This window comes from Camelus ferus, chromosome 16 (assembly GCF_009834535.1).
Source record: "Camelus ferus isolate YT-003-E chromosome 16, BCGSAC_Cfer_1.0, whole genome shotgun sequence".
Classification (NCBI taxonomy): domain Eukaryota; kingdom Metazoa; phylum Chordata; class Mammalia; order Artiodactyla; family Camelidae; genus Camelus; species Camelus ferus.
The window spans coordinates 43137520-43158902 of NC_045711.1; the positions used below are offsets into that span (position 1 = coordinate 43137520).

At 40.7% G+C, this 21383-nt stretch overlaps 2 protein-coding genes across 3 annotated transcripts in view; one reads left to right on the forward strand and one right to left on the reverse strand.

The window, feature by feature from the left end:
* The window catches only part of MYO1D (myosin ID), a 304232-nt gene that overhangs the window by 102162 nt on the left and 180687 nt on the right, over positions 1 to 21383 (reverse strand). For both annotated transcript variants that reach the window (XM_032457713.1, XM_032457714.1), the window contains exon 20: positions 10935 to 11048. In XM_032457713.1, coding sequence (XP_032313604.1) covers positions 10935 to 11048 — 114 coding nt within the window. The remainder of the gene's footprint in view (positions 1 to 10934; positions 11049 to 21383) is intronic.
* On the forward strand, positions 1902 to 2428 carry LOC102515270 (40S ribosomal protein S24-like). Its single transcript, XM_032457715.1, is given in 2 exon segments — positions 1902 to 2013; positions 2015 to 2428. Coding segments are annotated over 2 exon segments (384 nt in total). The 5' UTR covers positions 1902 to 1966; the 3' UTR covers positions 2352 to 2428.

The window sequence follows — 21383 nt, forward strand, 5'->3', positions numbered from 1 at the left end:
GGGGTGCTTTAGAAGTGGTGATGGGGAGCAGAGCCGGTAGCCGATGGATTTTAGCAGGGCTCACCCCTGTAACACTACAAGGACAATCTATCTTCCAAATAAAACGGTATCTTTCTAGCAACTCACGTCAGATAGAGTCATAAAGCATGAAGCCTGACATAATTACAATCCATTTACCTCCACAAAGCAGTCACATCGGTTCAGATAATTGTCTCTTTTCTCTCCCCTGCTTGCTTTGTATCCTCCGTAGAACTAGAGGAGGTGTTTGTGTAAATTAATTGGCTACTCCCTGAGCCATCAAGCCCATACTGATGAAAAGGGACTATATCAAACAGCATTAATGGGCAGATTCAAACATTCTTCAAACCGACCCATCAGGCAAAACCAACACAACTCACCAACAAAAGGGCAAGAGGAGTTCCAGCTGAGGTCAGGTTAAATGTTTCAGTTTATGCGGTCTCGCTGGAAACCAGTGAACAGATTTTATGTTTACGCAAATTAAACTCAGTCTTGGCAACCAGCTCGCAGAGCGCTGGCTGGGGAGAGCCAGTGTCCACGTGCACTCGAATGGCAGAAGCGCAGTGATTCAAGCACCGTGCCTCAGCCATGGGGTGCAATGTTCCCCACTGATTCACAGCGATCTCTAGGATGGCGCTCAGCGTTAAAGAGGCTGTGATCAAAGCTGTGCACACAACGTTGCTAATTGTGTGGGCTACCTCTTGCCTTTGTTCTCCGCATTAAACCCTGGATACCATGAGTCTTCCTGCTTTGCAAAACATTCAGATTCTGACCCCGCCGCTCCCTGTACAAATTTTAACCTTTCTTGACAACCGTATTGGAATGAATGCTTTAATTTGGTATTACCACTTACAAAATAGAGCGTAGAGGGTGACTCGAGGGGGATGACACTAATTTGACAATAACACAGATTCCCGCGGGCTGAAATCCTAACCTAACTATGCAGCATTTGTACACAGAAAGTCACTCTGTGGCTAATACAGGGGTCATGTAACGTGAACGTTTCATTCTCAGCTTGCTGTGCACAATTATCTGACCACACCATTTGTGAGAATATTCTTAAAAACCTATCATGGTTTTCTACTTTTATCTTTCCTGTGAAAAATGACTGGCATCATTGTTAAATGATACATTGACTGAATAATTTTTGCCAATGGAAGGGAAAAAATGTGTTAAATGTATCTTTTAATTATATTTTGCTTAGGTTTCTGTAAAGATCAGTCTTCATCTCCTGAACACAAAGCAACAGACAGTGGGGGAATGATTCTTGTAGTTGAAGACTGAGACCCCCAGGGTGTGTGGAGGTTTTATAGTTTAGAGTAATAGAAAAATACATGATCCCACTACACACCTATTAGAATGGCTAGAATAAAAAAAAAAACTGGTAATAGCAGATGCTGGTGAGGCTGAGGAACTCTTGATCACTGCTGGTAGGAATGCAAAATGATACAGTCACTTTGGAAGACAGTCTGGTAGTTCTTACAAAGCCAAACTTAGTCTTACCACGTGAGCTAGAGCTGCACTCAGAGGTATTCACCCAAATTATTTGAAAACTTGTGCCCATACAAAAACCTGCATGTGAAGGTTTGTAGCAGCTTTATGCACAACTGTCAAAAACTGCAAGGAACCAAGACGTTGCAATAGGCAAATGGAGAAACAAACTATGGTACATCCACACAATGAACTATTTTTCAGCAATAAAAAGAAATGAACTACCAAGCCATGAAAACCCATGTAAGAACCTCAGATACCTATTGCTGAGTGAAAGAAGCCAGACTGGAAAGGCTACATACTGTATAATTCTAATGACAGGATATTCTAGAAGAGGCACAACGAGAGAGACAGTAAAGTGATAAGTGGTTGTCAGAGGTTTGGGGGAGAGAGAGAATATAGAAATATATAAAAAATATCAAGCTCTTCCTTCCTGGCTGCCTGAGGATCCACCATTATGAACGACACAGTAACTATCCGGACCAGGAAGTTCATGACCAACCGAACTTCAGCAGAAATGAATGGTCACTGATGTCCCTCATCCTGGAAAGGCAACAGGACCGAAGATAGAGATTTGGGAAAAGCCAGATAAAATGTACAAGACTACACTAGATGTCATCTTTGCGTTTGGAGCCAGAGCCATTTTGGGGGGGAGCGATGGTGTGATTTACAATTCCTTGGATCATGCAGAGAAAAACAAATCCAAACATAGACCTGCAAGACACGTCCTGGATGAAAAGAAAAAGGCCTCAAGCAAACTGTGGGAGGAACACAAGCACAGAGAGAGCAAAGTCAGGGGGACCGCAAAGGCCGGTGCTGGTGCTGGCAAAAAGGCCGAGTAAAGATTCTGCAGTGACTGTGCAGATTTTTAAAGAGAAGATTAATAAACTGTAAAAACTTGAAAACACAGGATCTAGTCTACCAGCAGTTAGCAATCTAGGGTACACTGAGGGCAACTTAATAATAGCTTGGCTACAGTGAAACATTTTCCAAAGATGAGTCACACGCCAGAGTTAGCTGTATATGTGCCATCTTAGTTGAGATGCAAGGTATAGTCTTAAGTATGTGGAAGTGTGCTACTGAAATAAAATTAACATTGCCTGATTTAACTTCTGGTTTATAGGACATACAGGGACTAGGAGAGTAAGTTAACTGAACCATGAGGAACCAGTTGGACAAATCCAGATGAGACCAGTCCTGGGTCCTTTAAAAACTCAATGTCATACATACCGAGTGTTGGTGAGGATGTAGAGAAACCAGAACTCTCACAGACTGGAGGGAACATAAACTGGAGCATCCACTTTGGAAAACGGTTTGGTAGTTTCTTACAAAGTTAAACAAATGCCATACGGAATAATTCCACTCCCAGATATCCACCCAAGAGAAATGAAAACATATGCCCACGTAAAGTCTTGTATGGGAATGGACATGGCAGTCAAACGTCCATCAACTGGTGAATGGGGAAGTGAAATATGGTAGATCTGTGCAATGGAATATTACTCAGCAATGAAAACAAAAGAACCAATGATGTATGGAACACGGACAAACTTCAGAAACATTATGCTGGGTGAAGGAAGCCAGACACAAAACAGTATCTATTGTATGATTCCATGCATATGAAATTTCTAGAAAAGGTATAATTATAGAGATAGAAAGATAGTCTAGGGCTGAAGTTGGGACTGAGTGCAACTGAGCCTGAGAGAACTTTCTGGGGTGCTGGAAATGTTCTGAAACTAGAAATATATGATGTTTGTACAACTGCATAAATTTACTAAAAATAACTAAACTGTACTTTACAATGGGTGGCTTTCTTTTTGTAAGTCCTCTAAACGTATCAGTTTGCTAGGACTGCCATGCAAAGCACCACAGACCAGGTCGCTTTAGCGACAGAAATTTCTCAGTGTTCTGGAGGCTAGAAGCCCGAGATCAAGGTGTCGGCAGGATTGGTTAATTAATAGTAATTAAAACAGTCTTTGGCATGAAGATAGACAATAGACCAAGAGAGCAGAGGAGAGAAACTAGAAAAGACATATGCACACACTTGACTTACGACAAACGTGGCACTGAAGAGTAATGGGGCCCTCCTCCTTGACTTGTAGACGGCTGTCTTCCACCTGTGTCTTTACGTGGTGGTCCCCCTGCACCTGTCTGTGTCCCAGCTGTCCCTTCTCATACGGACCCCAGTCATAGCGGATTAGAGAGCACCCTAATCTCTCACTTTAACCTAAACCTCTCGTTAAAGATCTTGTCTCCAAATACAGTCACATTCCAAGGTATTGGGGGTTAGGATTTCAACAAATGAACTTTGGGGGAACACAATTAACCCCTAACAGTAAATTATACCTCAAGAATGCTGTTTTAAAAAGTCATTATGCAAAAAAGTGTGTGTGTAGAGGTACAGTATTGGATTAAAAAAGATGTAACTAAATCCGAAATATAAACCTAGACAGGGTTTTAATAGGTATAAAAGACATTCTTTGAACAATTGAGGATATTTGAATATGAGTTCACCAACCATAAGGGATAATGATAATGTTTAATATTAAATATTATGAAAATATTAATTTTTTTAGATGTGAAAATGGTATTGTGGTTAGGAAGAATGCCCTAATTCTTAGGAGAATGCACCCAGGAGCATCTTAGTGGTGAAGGGTCATTAGAGATAAAACAAATATGGCAAAAAGTGAACACTTACTGAATCTAGGTGGAGGGCACACGGGTGTTCCCTGTATTGTACTTTCAATTTGTCTGCCCATTTGAAAAATGCTCTAATTAAAAGTCAGAAGAATTGAATTATCAAAGAACTCTGAAGGGGCAGAAAGTTCTCGAGGTAGGAAAGGCACCTAAATGAGAGATTTCTTTTCTTCCTCTCCTTCCTGGCTAACTGAAGTAGAAAATTATATTCTGTTAAAGCTCACACCCAGTTACAGCTTTTTATAAATAAGAAGCAGTTAGTATTTGTACTACACAAAATCTAGAAAAAAAAATCATAGATTTTAGAATTTTTAAAGTTTGGCAGGGAGGAGACCAAGAAGTGTGGCTGCAGCTCACTCAGAATAACAAATGACAAGCAAAGGCCCTTTCTAACAGGAGTAGCAGACTGGTGGCCTGTGGGCTGAACATGGCTTATAGACATGTTTCATTCAGCTTACATGGCGTTAAAACAATCAGGAGATTTTATATATAATACAGACTGCAGCTTTTTCTAGGTGAATCCACAGATGTGCTGTACTGGACTCTGGCGTGGTCACAACGGATGAGAGTGGGGTGGTGGCTGGCCCGCGATGGGTCTGAACTTCATTCGTTTCTGAACCTGACTCCTAAAGGAATCTGACTTTTTGGCAAAGAAAATGGGTAAACAGCAAGCTGTCCCTTCTGCTGGGCTTTGCTTTACCACCGTCCTCAGCTCTATTTCCCTTCACATGGATACAGCGAATGAGAACATTATATTGGCGGTGTATGTGTGTGGGGGGTGAAACTGAAGAGAGGGGATTTGGAAATGATAATTTTAGAGTTCATAAAATCTTCGCCCAACAATAATTAAAACAGTCTTTGGCACAAAGATAGACAACAGACCAAGAGAACAGAGGAGAGAAACTAGAAAAGACATAGGGACACACCTGACTTACGACAAACGTGGTGCTGTAGAGCAGTGGGGAAAAGACGGTCTTTTCAGTAAACGGTGCTAGGCCGATCATTTATCCGTATTGGGGAAAAATAAACCCTGGGCGGCCGCCTCGCATAAACACAAAAATCAATTCTAGGTGGATTGTGAGATGTCGGTGTGGGAGGCACAGCAATAAAGCTTAGAGAACGTAACAGACGAGGATGTCTTCACCATCGTGGGGTAGGGAATGATTCCCCAAACAAAAACAAAAAAGCATCGACCTTAAAGGAAGAAAAACCTGATAAATGAAACCACATTAGCATGAAAAATGTTGTTCACAGACACTGCTGAAAGAACCAAAAGGCAAGTCACAGAGTTGGAGAAGATATTGGCAACACAGGTAACTGCCAATGGGCATGTATGCAGAATATAAAAAGAACTCTAGGAAATCAATTTTTTAAAAAGTCAGCCCAATAGAAGAATGGCAAGAGACATCCAAATGACCAATAAACACACAAAAGGTGCTCCACCTTATTGGTAATGAGGGAAATACAGATAAAACCCACAATGTGTACCCATCCACGGATGAATGGATAAAGGTGTGGTATACACACACGATGGAATGTTATTCAGCTGTGAGAAAGAAAGAAATCCTGCCATTTGCAACAACTTGGATGAATCCTGAGGGTGTGCTCAGTGAAGTAAGTCAGAAAGAGAAAGACAAATACTGTACAATATTATTTACATGTAGAATCTCAAAAAAGGTAAACTCAGAGAAATAGAGTGGAGTGGTGGTTGTAGGGGCTGGGGGAGAATGCGGGAAATGGTGAGATGCTGGTTAAAAGGTACAAATTCCCAGATATAAGATGAGTATGTTCTTGGGATCTGTTATACAGCACGGTGATTACAGCTAATAATTCTGTATTATATACTTAAAAGTTGCTGTGTGATCAGATTTTACATGGTCTCACCCCTAAAAATTTGTAATTACGTGATGTGGTGGAGGTGGCATCTAATGTTAAAGGTGTAATCATACTGCAATAGATAAATGCATCAAATTGACACATTGTACACCTTAAACATACACAATGTTATATGTCACTTATATTTCAATAAGACTAGGGGAAAAAAAACCCCCACAATGTGTAACTACCACACACCTACCAGAATAGCTAAAATTCAAGACTGTCCTGGAGCAACAGGAACTTCCCAGTGTTGTTGGTGGGGGTGTAAACCAGTATTACTGCTTTGGAAAACTGGAATTATCTACTAAAACTGCACAGCAGTTTCACTCCTGGGTATTTGTCCCACAAAATGTATGCATACAAACACCAAAAGATACGCACAAGAACGATTTTTAAAATCTTAAATATCCATCAACACAGGAATGGATAAACGAAACATCCATTCCTTCTGGTATATACCTGGTATATACTCATAAGGAAATACTATACAGCAATGAAAATGAGAGAACCAGAATTACACAAAATAATATGGAAGCTCTTGTGAACATAATGTTGAAAGATGTTAGCCACTACGCATAAAAATAGATTAAAAATAGTTTTCACTGTACAGCACAGGGAACTATGTTCAATATCTTGTAATAACCTTTAATGGAAAAGAATATGAAAATGAATATGCATGACTGGGACATTGTGCTGTACACCAGAAATGGACACATGGTAACTGACTGTACTTCAATTAAAAATAAATAAGTAAATATTTTAAAATATCCAAAAAAAAAAAAATTGCAGCATCAGCCGAGTTCTTATCCACGGTGGGCATCAGTTTAGCTCCTGCTTGACAAAGTCTGGGATCTTGGCAAGTGGAATGCGGGTAGGTGGAAAGAGTCCAAGGACCCAAGGATGCTGCATGAACGTGGACTTTTTGAAGCACCGCTCTCCCACTGACTTCCTTCTCACTGGGAAAACCTAATCACCCACCCCAGTATTCAGTATGATCTGTGACCAAGGTCCAAACGTGACTTGGGCCTAAGGACAACACTCAAAAACTGTAGAAGGGGACTGACCATTTTTACCCAAAATGAACTGTAGTAATTATCCCACGCTATGCCAGGAAAAGTCAGGAAAGACTGCACATTGATTTGCAACTGCCTGACGAGGAGCTGAAGCTCCAATTTGGATCATGCAGAACTGGTTGCTATGGTGAGGCCTCATCAGAGACACTGTGTTCAATATGTCTCTGCAGGATCAAACTTGAATGGCTTGTTGTTGGGTTGGCTGATTTAGACCTCAGCCTGGCCCATGTTGTCTGGCAAGAAAAGTGATTGTTAGTAAGAAAACACATAAAGAGAGATAAAGACCAAAAAGAATGGCAGAAACTTAGACCATCCAAGCACCATGTTGCTGAGGGAGTCACAGAATAACGTGGTTCCTCAGAGCTGCCTTTAAACTGAAGAGTTTCCTGGGTGTCTGTGAGATACCTTTCCCTTACTACCATGTGCATCTTAAAAAAAATTTTTTTTTTATTAATAAAGAAAATTTATTTTTATTTTTTTTTTGAAGTATAGTCAGTTTACAATGTTGTGTCAATTTCTGGTGTACAGCATAATGTCTCAGTCATACATACACATACATGTGCATCCTTAATTAAAAACAAAATATTACTTGAGATAGTATTTGGTCCTGTTGGGGCCCAGGGCAGGCCTCAAAATATGCCTCAATGGCACACTGATCATTTTGAATTCAAGATACTTAAAAAACAGCCAATGCAAGAGGGACACTTTGACCCCCCTCTCTGTCTCCCTGAAATCAGGAAAGAAACCTCCCATGTGAAAGGTGTTCTCCCTGCACTGGGAGGTGGCAGGCAGTCACTATCGCCAGAGATGGGGAACCCAGGGCTGAGAAGCCTGTGTGGATAAACCTTGTTACCTCTTTACTGCCCAAGGCCAAACTGTTGCTTAAACTCCTTATAATTAAGCACCCAAACCTAAGTTTCTTTGTCCTGTCAGATCTTCCCAAACTCATTGTTTCTTTCTACAAAAGACATAAAAGCTACCTGCTTTAGGTCATTCTCTGAGCATCATTTTACGATCTTCCGCACACACAAAATCGAACTGGGTTTTCTCCTGTTAATGCGTCTTGTGTCAATCGTACTACTGGTCCAGCCACAAGAACTCAAGAGGGACAGAGAGAAACTCCCCCTCCCCGATAGGCACAATCTGTTCCCTGGAGCCAGAGAAGCCCAGGGAATTCAAACAGGGGCCTAAGCAGGAGGAGAAACGAGACATGTGGGGATCCTCAGCTATGTGTGTTTATTGATCACTCTTTATTTCTGAAAACGTTCTAATCTGATTCTGAAACACAGTGGTCCCAGAGTTCTTCTCCTCCCTGGAATAATTGATAACCTCATGGAACTGAAGAGGAAATTGGAGCTCATACGCACATTAAGAGAGAAGGGAAAATGGAGGCCCATAAAGACAAGAGATTTCCTTTTCATTCCGTTTCCTGCAATGATCCTCCTTTTCCCCACCATTTAAGTGTGGGTGCTCTTGAATCATCTGCCCGCTTCTCCCGCCAGACTCATAATTTCAGCCTTCAATTATGTGCGCATCTGCTCTTAAAGTTTTATCTTACGGGCTGAATCCTTCCCCCTCTTTACAGTACCAGACTTCCCGTTACCCGTGGAGGGTACACGTAACAAACTGCATCAATACCTGAAACTCGACGTGGTTAAAACTGAAATCATTCTCCTTCTTCCCCCAGCTGCTGGGTTCTTCCTCTCGGTTATTATTAGCCGTATCGTTTTCAAAGGTTCCTTGTCTTGAACGATGTTTGTGATTTCAAAATATTTCATACAAAAAGTGTGGAGAATAAAATAACAAGTATTCATGTCCCCATTAGCCAGACTTAATATTGGGTCACACTGGCCTCAGACTGAACATTTTTACAGACACGGCCGCAAGTCCCCCTGCCCCATTCAATCTGCTGCCTCCTAAGAGGTGACTCTCTCCTTAAAGCAGGCCCTGAGACAAAGACTGACGAGCATCAGAACTGATCTGAGAGGTGCAGGGACACCAGCAAGGGCATGAGGAGGTGGCTCAGGGAAAGGAAGGCACCTCGAAGGGCCCATTATTAAGCAACTACCCCAGGGGGCAGCTGCAGCTTATTCCTACAGAAAAGCTCCAGCAAATGGTGTAAAACACACCTCAGAATGATGGTGGCCGATGAGGGGTGGAGTTGGAGTGTTTATACCCCCACACCCACTCGTCATTTGGGTGGCTGGGGGGTGGTAGGTGGGGGTCTCCAGCGAGCACAGAGGGCTCTGGCAGCCTTTTGACAAAGACACTGGCTGCTGGAAGTTAGGCTGGTGTGCACCAGGACGGGAAGGGAAGGCAGAGCACTGATGTGTGACACGGTGCACCCATCCTACTGGCCTGGTTTTACCTTTATGCCAATTGTTAGACATGGTTCACTTCTGCATTACAGGACACAACTGATAACATTGATGATGATGATGATGACAACGGTGACGATAAACATACACCAGCCAACACGGAAAAGGAAGGTAGTTTGGGAAAATAACTTCAGTTGAAAGACCTGTTTAACTATTTATGGAATTCATATTGTGTGCTTGATTGATCTCCCTTTAACAGAAAGTAAGGAAAAGGACTCCGACACACTCTTTTAGACTTTGACAAAATTTGATTTTTCTCCCTTATCCTCCTTCATCTCCTGCTTCGAGACTGCAGGGTTATTAGGCTTAAACTCTGATTGATATAGAAGATCACACGTCTTTGCTAAGAAGGCTACATGCGATCAAGAATGTCTCAGAACGTCATTTTCTTCTTAGCTGCCACCCATCAGCCTTTCTGCTGAACGGGAGTGGAGTGTGTCTGCGTATGTGTGCGGGGCGGGGACTACGTGGTGGAGACGGATCCCAACCCCCTCACAGGGTGACGAGCCTGCAGAGATGTTCTAAATTATTTAGCAAAGCCAGGAATAGTTTGCCTTCGATGTACCTCACAACCAACAGGACTCCTGATTTAACAAGATAAGAGTACAAAACAGTATGTTTCCAGTTCCCTTTTGCAGAGGCCAAAAGGATTTAAAATAATTTTAAATGATACTCTTCATAGTTCCTATTATTGGACAAACACAGACCTCCCTCTTTAAGGACTAGCAGGAAGAGAAAAATCCCCTGACACGTAAGAGCCAGTCGTCCAGGAGGGTCTTTCTGAAGAATCAGAGCAGGTGCTTGTAAAGCAGACCCCATAAAGCAGGAAAAAAAATTAAAAAAAAATCTATGGAGATTCGAGGAAACACCCACCAAATTTCATATTTCAAATAAGGAATGATTACAGAACTTGAAAACCCCACAGAGAAAGGGAACACCTAAGTGGGTTTAGATCAGAGGTAAACCATATTGGTGAAAAGTCTGGAAGCAAGCCTCCATTCTACATTTAAAAGAGAGATAATGTTTTCAGAAAGCAATTCTCGACTGTTTTTCTACCTGATACCAGTTCCACATAAAAACAAGCCTTATGAAAATAAATCAGAAAATATGTCTCGTGTCACAACATTTAAGCAGTGAGTAGGATTAGGAATAAAGAAAAGTCACGTAGAACTCAGAGTCCTATACTTTAAAAAAAAAAAGGCTTTGTTGTTCCATTGGAGGCTCTGGATCCTCCTTCTAGAAAACAGTACTTTTGTATGAAACATGCAATTGGGATAGAATTTCAGGAATTCAAGGGCTTCCTAAAGCCCCGACGGTTCTAGGGATCAGTCTGTTGACCCACTAGGGGTCCATGAACGCCAGGCTGAGAACCCCTCATTCAGAGAGAAGCAGAGGCACTTACATTGTACAGAGGGATGGTCTTCATCACTTTGTAATGCTTAGTGGGATCCATTTTATACAGGTGACGATCAGTGACAAAAATTGCTCGATCTTCCACCTTACTAAATCGATTCACCTGTAAGAAAACGAAACAGTAAACCATATTATTGCATCAAGAAGGAAATCAAACCGTCTGTCAGGAAAACATCTGGGGCAGAGGTGGCTGGCTGTGGAGCCAGGCTATTGGATGCAACAGGGAGCTAGAAAGAGTAGATGTTTCCAGATTTGTGGAATGTTACAATGAAAATTGCACAATTTTACAATTTAACAGGGGAAAAAAACCAAGAAAATTGAAAAGGATTAAACAGAATTAAAGGACTAAAAACATATAACCCAGACATTATAAAGAAAGTGAAAAGGCAACCCACAGAAGAGGAGAAAATTCATGCAAATCATATATCTGAAAAGGGATTTTTATCTAAAACATATGAAGAGTAGAATGTATGTTAACCTGGAGTATATAACTCAATAATAAAAAGACAAAATTTTTTTTAAATGGGTAAAGAATTTGAAGAGACATTTCTCCAGAGGAAGATACACAAACGGCTATAAAGAAACACTGAAAAGATGCTTGATTTCATTAGCCATCAGGAAAATGTAAATCAGAACCGCAGTGAGATACCACTTCGCACCCACTAGGGTGACAATAATTAACAAAGACAGATAGTAACACACGTTGGCCAGGATGTAGAGCAATTGGAACCCTCATCTCTACTGGTGGGGATCTAACGTGATGCAGTGGCTTCGGAAAACAGTCTGGCAGCTCCTTGAACGGTTAAACATAGAATTACCACATGGCTCAGAAACTCCACTCCTAAGCATATACCCAAGGGAACTGGAAATACATCCACATGGAAATCTGCGCCTGAATGTTCACAGCAGCCTTAATCGTAACAGCTAAGAAGCAGAAACAACCCAAATGTGCACCAACTGATGAATGAACAAATAAAACGTGATCTATCCATACAATGGAATATAATTCGGCAATGAAAAGAACGCAGCGTTGAGACAGGCTACAACACGGATGAACCCTGAGAAGACCATGCCAAGAAAAAGCAGCCAGGCACAAAGGACCATATGTTGTATGACTCCATTTACATGAAATGGCCAGAACAAGCAAATCTATAGAAACAGAGCACAGATTAGTGGTTTCTTGGGGCTGGGGGAGATACGAGGTTTGGGGGACTGTTAGCTAAGAGGGTGTGTGGGGTTTGTTTTTGGGTTAATGAAAATGTTCAACAATTGATTGTGGTGATGGATATACAACTCTTAACTATAAGAAAAAGCCACTACATTGTATACTTTAAAATGAGAAATTATATGTTAAGTGAATTTTATCTCAATAAAGCTGTTAAAAACAAAGTTATCTCTATTTGAAACAATTCATTCTGTCCCTTTCCTCATGCACTGGGCAGGTGTATTTCAGATTAAATTTCCTGAAGTATGTCGTTAAATCTACATGTTCTACATGACATCTACTTGCACCAAATGACGTAAGTCAGACAGAGAAAGACAAACACTGTGTGATATCACTTATATGTAGAATCTAAAATAAGACAACCAACTAGTGAATCTAACAGAAAAGAAGCAGGCCCAGATATAGAGAACAAACTAATGGTTACCAGTGGGGAAAGGAAGTGGGGAGGCGCTATGCAAGGGTGGAGGTTACGAAGCACAAACGATCAGGTATAAAATAAGCTACAAGGATATACTGTACAACATGCGGGATAGAGCCAATCTTTTATAGTAACTATAAATGGACTATAACCTTTAAAAATTGTGAATCACTATAATGTACACCTGTAACATACATAATTGAAAAAGACCCCATGTTTGAAAGTGGGTAGTGCCTTCCTATTGCCTATAGAATAAATAATTGTCTGATCATCACTTCTGCTCATTAAAAAGAATGCACCATGCGAGAAGGCAGTAAGTGCCCCACGTGGAACGGATTCAAGCAGAGGCTAAGTGGACATGTGATGTAGGTGTGGTAGAACAGGCAGTCGGAGGGTTTCCAAGGCCCCCTGCCACTCAGATTCCACCGTTCTTTTACCTGCCTTTCAAGAGTTCTCCTATCTGCCACTAGTCTTCTTATTTAACTTGATTTCTTCAAGGACCCTGGCTCCCTTCTGATAGCTTTCCTTTCTCTTAAATGTTTATGATTTTCTCCTCCCGTTTCCTCTTAAAAAATTTTTTTTTTACTTTAAAAAAATATCTTTTTTGGCGGGGGGAGGGAGGTAATTATGTGTGTGTGTGTGTGTGTGTGTGTGTGTGTGTGTGTGTGTATTTTTTTTTTCTTTAATGGAGGCACTGGGGATTGAACCCAGGACCCCCCATGCATGCTAAGCACACGCTTTACCACTGAGGTCTACCCTCCCCAACCTTTTCCTCTTTATCCATGTATATTTCAAGACAACACTCAAATTTCAGTCTGTTATAAAACCTCTTCAATTCCTCCAGTAAAAAAAAAAAATCACTCTTTTCTCTGAATTTCTACAACATGGTTGTAGAATCAATACATAGGATTTACAAAGAATTAAGCATAAAACAAAAAATTAACACTGAAACCAAGAAGCACAGGTATTTCTTTGAAAGCAGGATATGTGAGGACAGGAGGAACTACTGGCCGAAGTGTTTCTGCTAATGGAAAACACTGGGCGTGTCATCACTCTTTGCTTGGAAAGAATGACAGGAAGGAAGGCTGGCTGATGCTGATAAAAGCAAGACAATTCAGTTACATCTATCCTTGGTCTCTATACGAAGTGGAGTTACTATTTACACCTCTCCTACTAAAAGGGCAGAAGTTTTCACTTAATAATTGAAAAGTTTTAGTTAATTTTAAGGACAGTTGACTTGTTTTTTTTAGAAATTTATCTTATTTTTTAATTGAGGTATAGTCAGTAAGTTCAGTTGACTTATATCTTGTAGACCATGGATGCTTGGTTATTAAAAAATACATACTTGCTACAATAGTTATGTGGAATGCTGTGTTTTTTAAACTTTTGGTTGAAGCTATGTTTGGCAAAAGAGGCTGATTTTACTTACTAATCCTGTGATAATTAGTCTACTGACTATATCTCGCTAATCTGGCTCTAATGACCTGAGCCAATACCACAGGTTGTACAGACTGCCTTAAAATTAGAAGTCTATCCAAAAGCTGCTCTCCTTGTCAAACAGCTACAAATAAGTTACCAAAATAGTTATAAATAAGACTAACAAATTTACTTCAACACAAAGTAAAAAATCTTACATACAGCTGTATGATTTCTTTTTTTCAGTGAAGGTTAAGAAAGAGCAAGACGCATCTGCGGTAAAAGAAATCAGAGCAATGGTTGCCTTTGGTGGTGGTGGTGGGGTTCTGGCTGGGGAGGGGGCTGAAGGAGCTTCCTAGGGTGATGGAAACATCCTCTATCTTGATGAGGTTGTGATTTACACGTGTGTGTGCACTAGTCAAAACTCACTGAATCATATACTTCAGATCTGTGCACTTAACTTGCACATAAGTTACGCCTCAATACAAATGCGAGAACAATGTGGAATCTCAGATATCCAGGGCAGGTTTTTATTGATTGCCTATTATTTCACGGACAGTGAGTCTCTCTTCCAGCCTGCCTGGAAGTTCCTTGAGGGTAAGGTTTATAAGGTGCCTGTTCTCTTGTACCTGATAGCCCCCTGTGCAGAAGTGGGCAACCTGTAGTATTTACTACACCCTTGCTGATCAGTGGGCTTTGAGAGCGCTTTTAATCCCACAGGACAATTTCAAGAAGTCTTCTTCCCCACATGAGCCAATCAGTGTTGACAATGGGAACTGTCAGACTGGGAAACCAGACAGGAAGATGGCCGCAGCACCCTGGGGAGGCTGCATTATGTAAGGAAAACATTTCCCAAGTGGCAAAGGGAAGCACACTTGCTCAAGAGCTTCAGTCCCCAAGGCCCAAGTTGGGTCGTGGAGAAACTTTATGTCTGCATTGAAAAAAGAGCAACTGCGGACTTTGTGATTTTTGATTTCTGAGGCTGGAAACCATTTAATTAGTCAGCTATCTTTGTAATAAAAAGCTCTCTCACATCACAGGCACTATATAAGCACCCTGGGTTGCTGATTTGGAACTTTTTATTCTCCTTGTTGGAAATGTTGATATTTACTTGTACATTTTCTTTTATCTCACAAAGTCTCTTCTCCATGCGTTAATTTTTCCCTTTGGAGTCTAAGTTTCTGGAGGGCAAGATTTTTACAACCAGCCATCACGACTAGATTGCCCACAGAATGCTGATGGGCTGGATGAACTGTTCAGAGCGGATTCGAGCCTGTATTTGCAATGATGTATTACTGGGTAGTAGCCACCCACAGAAGATCTCTTTTAGACTCACAATTTCATTGAGAAATGTATCCTTCTAGAATTATAAATCTAGAAGTGGGATTGAACTTATTTTTTCCTTCATTTAAAAATCCAGCACATGACTTCAATTAATTAAAAAAAAATTACATTGGTAGAGCAATTACTCAAATTAAATAGTTTGATAATTTTTTCCCCCTAAATTTACAATGTGCATGTTCAAGCACTTTATAAACTGCTAATGATATACAAGGAAGCCCATTGTTGCAAGAATCTGAAACTAGTAGATGGGGTTGAGATAGACAAGAAACGAGTAAGTGAACGTAATTTCACATAAAGATAGATATAATATAGATAAATATAAATATAATTTCATATAAAGGAAACAAAACTAGATAATGGCCTTGGGAGAAAATGTACATGTGTGTGATTCTGTTGAGTGCTACTTTGCTAGAGAGTCAGAGAATGCCCACATTTGCAGGTAAATCTTTTCCTAACAGACAGAATGAACCACAGGATTAATCTTGTAAATAAGTAGTTAATGATTCACTGATTAGGACGCTTCAGTTTTAGATTTGGGTAATAGTGATACCTAAGTACCACGCACTAAAAATTTCCAAACAACTCCTGTGTCATATTTCTCAGTGACTGGAAAGAAAAGGAAAGGAAAACAAAGCAAAGCAACAGAACCCACTAAGACCGCTCTCCCTAGCAGACTGTAATAGAAGAGAACAAATCTGACTGCATATTAGAACTGTTCCTTTGGCTTTAACCCTGTCCTGTCTTCCAGGCTAGGCTCTGCACCTTTTATAAAAGAATGTTGCCTTTAGCCTGAAATATACAGGAGAGCCTATTCTCAAGGCTTTGACCTTTAAAGATATGAGCTCTTTTGCACTTACATAAAGATAACAAGTTGCAGAATAGAAAATAACATTTGTTTTGTTGGAGGTTTTCCAGGGGCAGGTGACCTGACCCAGGAGGACAGCTTCCTACACCAAGAAGTTTGCAACAACCAACCACACCTCCCCCGTCTTTTTAGTATAAAAGGAGCCTGTATTCTGACTTGGGGAAGGTGGTTCTCCAAGACATTAAGTCTATCAACTTCTCGGTTTGCCAGCTTTCTGAATAAAGTCGCTATTCCTTGCCCCCACACCTCATCTCTTGATTTATTGGCCTGTCGTGCGGCGAGCAGAACGAGTTTGGACTCGGTAACAAATTAGAAGGCAGAGCTGTGACACAGCTAACTAAATTAGGACAGTAGGGTAGGATCCAGTGGGACATACTGCTATAGGTAGGGCACAGCAAACTAAAATTCAAGTTTCAGTTTGCATTTTATTGTCTCCTCCCTTTTGCCTTAAAGTTTTAGAAATCAGTCAGTCCTCTAAACATGTCCTTTATAAACCCAAGCATATTCTCCAGCCTTACTGACAGAAACAGTGTCTGTAATAACTGCTCTCGGTAGTGACGGTTTACTGGACATGGCAGCGGTTTTTGCCATAAAAGAGAGCTGGCACTTGTCAGAGGACCTGAAACAAGCTGGCTGTGCAGCTCCTCCATCAGCGTTTTTTCTAGGTTGTTTTGCACAAGCCCCGCCTCACGGGGTGCTTGGTGAAAGACAGGGTTCCAGGCCAGGCTGGTTTGAGAAACGCTGCAAATCACAGCCACCCCTGCGGCGTTCAGAGCCCACGGATACATTAAAGGCTTATAGAATTCTGCACTTAAAGAGCATGTTTAACTGCTGAACCTAGCCTTTCCCAAATACATTTATTTATGGTACCCTTGGGGGAAAATAAAACCTAATAATCAACAGAACACTGGTTTGTGAAAACCTCCTTGGAGAACACTCGTCGTTTGTATCCACCGTAGAGTATGGAAAACAGAGAACATCTAAGATGGAATCTGAATCATACACAAAAGTAGGAATCTGAATCATACATAAAAGTAGGACTCTCATCTTTTGTGAAATCAGACTGAGAGACGTATGAGTGTGTTGCAAAAGAATGTGGAAGAGAAAAACTTGCTGCGCAATTTCACGAGGTCACACAAGATTCAACACAAAACAGGCCATGGGGCTAAGGTGGAGAGCACGGCCCTTCTGACAATACGCCCATGAGTAGTTCGTCTAGAAACCCGTAAACAAACCCCTCAAAGCGGCAATTACATTGAAGCCCTGCGTAGAAATGTTACAACCTTTTTAATGTATAAATGTAATTTCTAAAGAGAACAGGCAGTAAATCTTCACCTTGAGGTTTAGCGAACCCACCTCATCTTGAAAGCACGAATCAAGCGAGTGGGAAGGACATCATGTAACAAAGGAAAAGCTTTGAGTTGCGTAACTTAGCCAAAGCGAAATGGCAAAGAAAAATGTTTTACATACGTATGTGAATTTGTAAATTCAAACGTAATGAAAGCAGCTGTGGCACAGGAACCCCATTTCCCTTCCGCTTAAATTCACAGTCATAGAAAAACTAGATCAGAGACTCAGTGTTAGCTGAGATCTCATCTCACTTCTTCTCTTACCCAAGCTACTGCCCTCAACCAGGGAGCAATCCCTGCCAGGGCGCTCCTGCCTGGACACGTCTGGGGGCCGTCTGTGGGTTTTGTCAGCTCCACAGCGGGCCAGAGGGCAAGTCTCCCTGGAGCCAGACCAGGAGAAAACACAGCGTGAGGGTAACAATGTGCCAAGTCTCCTACCTCAGAGAACGTTTTATAAATGTAGCCAGTGGCAAGTGGCTGCTTCAACAACCAAAGCATAAAGAAGAGGGTTTTGTTAATTTGTTTTGCTTTACTGAAATCGTATCAAGTTTACCTTCGTACACCCTTGGGGATTGAAACATTTTTAAAGACGGTATTACCTAAGCTGTAGTGTGAAGAAACCTACTGCATTATTTTGCATTGAACTTAGAAATACAGAAGCATGACTAAGATTTTTTCAGTTTTTATCTAGTTTTTACCCCAGGGAGAGCCATGCTGTCAGACATCAAATTGCTATCCCTGGAAAACAGAAGCAGAGATGCCAGGCTTTTCCACAGCAGACGACATGATTCTCAAACCCGTCCAGCTCTCTTTGATCAATTGTTCAGATGACTAATTTGACTCCCCGGGTATGTTGATATTGGAAAGGCAGCATCTCAGAGAGCAGACGTGAGAATTCACCACAATGGTACGTTCCTTGGTCAAATTCAAAAACTGGCATCATGGCTTATACTGTTTTGTGTGGGTGTGTGACTCTGGTTAGCAAAAGTCCTTTCTTGATTGATCAACTCTAGGTATATGTGCAAAATAGAGTTACTGGATTAGGAGTTCAGAATTAGACTCTACATTATGGTGACCACCCCCAAGATACTGCCAGCAAGCTTTCCTTGGTGTCATTTATTTCATTCTAAGTTTAAAACGAGCTGCTCTCTATTTTGTTAAAAAGTCTTTATTATATTGAATTGGTATCTTTTTTCTTAGAACATTCATTTGAACACTAACACCACTAAATAATAATTCCCTGCTGCTCCCTGACCCCAGCCCCTGGTAATCAGTATTCTACTTTCTGTTTCTATTAATTTGACTATTCTTGGTATTTCATATAAATGGAATCACACGATATTTGTCCTTCTGTGTCTTACTACATAGATATTATCGTCAAGGTTGTAGCACGTATTTCATTCCTTTTTATGGCTGAATAGTATTCCTTTGTAAGGATACACATGTTCAGTTGTCCACCTACCGATGGACATTCGGGTTGTTTCCACCTTTAACTACTGTGAAGAATGCCACTGGGAACACTGCAGGGCAGTCAATTATCTTTTAAAGAGATTTAAGTGGTAAGAAAAATATTACTCGATAGCTCCCATTTCCCTTGCTCTTCATTCTCTGGTGTATTATGTTCATATTTCCTTCTGCCTGAAGGATTTCCTTTAACATTTCCTGTGAGTTCATATCTTCAGATGTGTCTGAAAAGATCTTTATTTCACTTTGGTTTTTGAAAGATATGTTTGTTGGGTATAGAATTCTAGGTCAAGTTTTTTTTTTTCCTTTCTGTAAAAAAGTTTTAAAGTTAGTGCCCCACTGTTCTCATCTGCACTGTTTCTGATAAGAAATCTGATGCATCCTCATCCTTTTCCTGTGTCTTTTTCCTCTTTATCACTGGCTTTAAGCAATGTGATCATGTTGTGTCTTGGTACAGTTTTCTTCAAGATTTTAGTTATTGAGGCTTGCTGAGTTTTCAGGAGTCTATGAGTTTACAGTGTTCATCAAATTTGGAAAATTTTCAGCCATTATTTTTTTAAGTATTTAAAAAATTTCCCCTTCTCTTTTCTCCTGTAAGGGACTCCACATGCCCTTGTATCAGGCCATTTGAGGTTGGCTCACAGCATCCTAATACTCTGTTCGTTTTTTTGGGGGGGCATTATTTTCCCCTTCTCTGTGTATTTCATTCTGGGTAATTTTATTGCTATATCTTTAGTTTATTATTTGTTAAGTTTACTATTCATCTGCAAATATCTAAATTGCTGTTAATCCCATGAAGAGAATTTTTTAAACGTCAGACAAATATCATATTATCTCTGTTCATTACATAGCCTAACAACTGTTTCAGTGGCCTTGTCTGTTAATTCTACAATTGATGTCAGTTCTGGATCAGTCCACATGATTGATTTTTCTCCTCATTATAGGCTGTAGCTTCCTGCTGTTTTGTATGCCTGGTGATTTGTGATTGGATGCCACACACTCTGAACTTCATCTTCCAGGTGCTCAGTATTTTGTTTTCCTATAAATACTTTTGGGCTTTGTTCTGGGACACTGTTAGGTTACTTGGAAACAGCTTGATTCTTTTGGGTGATTTGTTAGGTAGGATTGGAGCAGTGGTTAGTCAGGGCCAATTATTTCCCATCACTGAGGCCAAAATTCTAGTCAGGACTCTACCCAATGGTCCATGAATCATGAGGCTTTCCAGTCTGGCTGGAGGGAACAGGCACTTCTTGCAGCCCCGTGTGAGTTCCGGGCATCATCATCTGTAGTCCTCTGGGCGGTTTCCTCACATGTGTGCGGAACAGTCCTCAGCTGAACACCTGACGTGGACCCCCTGAGGGTCCCTGGAGTTCTTTTCTCTCTGTGGAGCTCTGTCCTCTGTGGGACTCTGCTCCACCGACTCCAGCTGCCTTGGTATCTCCCAGCTCACAGCTTTGTCTTGTCAACTGGGCAGCCTACTGAGTTCTTCCTTGGCCGCCCCGGCCCATTTCTCTCTCAAGGAAGTAAACTGGGTAACTGTAGGGCTCGCTTCCTTTGCTTCTCACACCTCTGGGTTCACTGTCCTTCCTTGCTTGATGTGCACTGTCTTGAAAACCACTGTTTCATATATTTTGTTCTTTTTTTTTTACACTTTTATCCTTCTTTCATTCATTTCAGTAGATGTGTTGTATCCTATTATGGCCACACATGATTATTTATTAATCCAATCATATACTGATGGAGATTCACATCTTTTCCCTCCAGTTTTTTGACTGTTACAATGTACAAAACTATCTATGTGTATGGATATGTGTAAATCTAGTGCAGGATACATCCTGAGTTGTAGAATTCCTAGATAAAGTGGTCTGGGCATTTTAAATTTTGATAGGTACTGCATACATGTCCACTCAGAAGGACTGTATCTTATACTCCTACCAGTAGTAATTCCTTAAACCCTTGCAAACACTGGTTGTTATCAGCATTTTAAAGTTTTCCAAATTTACAGCTGAAAAACAGTATTTCATTATTTTGATCTAAATAATACTGCAATTATGCACTTTTTAAAGATTTGAAACAAAGCACCTCTAAAATCACCTAAACCTGGGCCTTTGTTATGACATAATTTTTTGATAATTTTCTTAATTCCTCCTTTGGATATTGGCATATTATGTCAGTATCTCTTCTGGGGTCAATCTAGACATATTTTTCTTAAATTCATCCATTTCATTAATACTTAAATTTTTTTTTACATCATCTTGTAAAACACTCTTTTATAATTATTTCAATTTCCCCTCTGTGTTTTGAAAACAAGTTTTAGGGTTTTAAAAACCAGCTATCTCCCTTTCCTTCCACTTTCC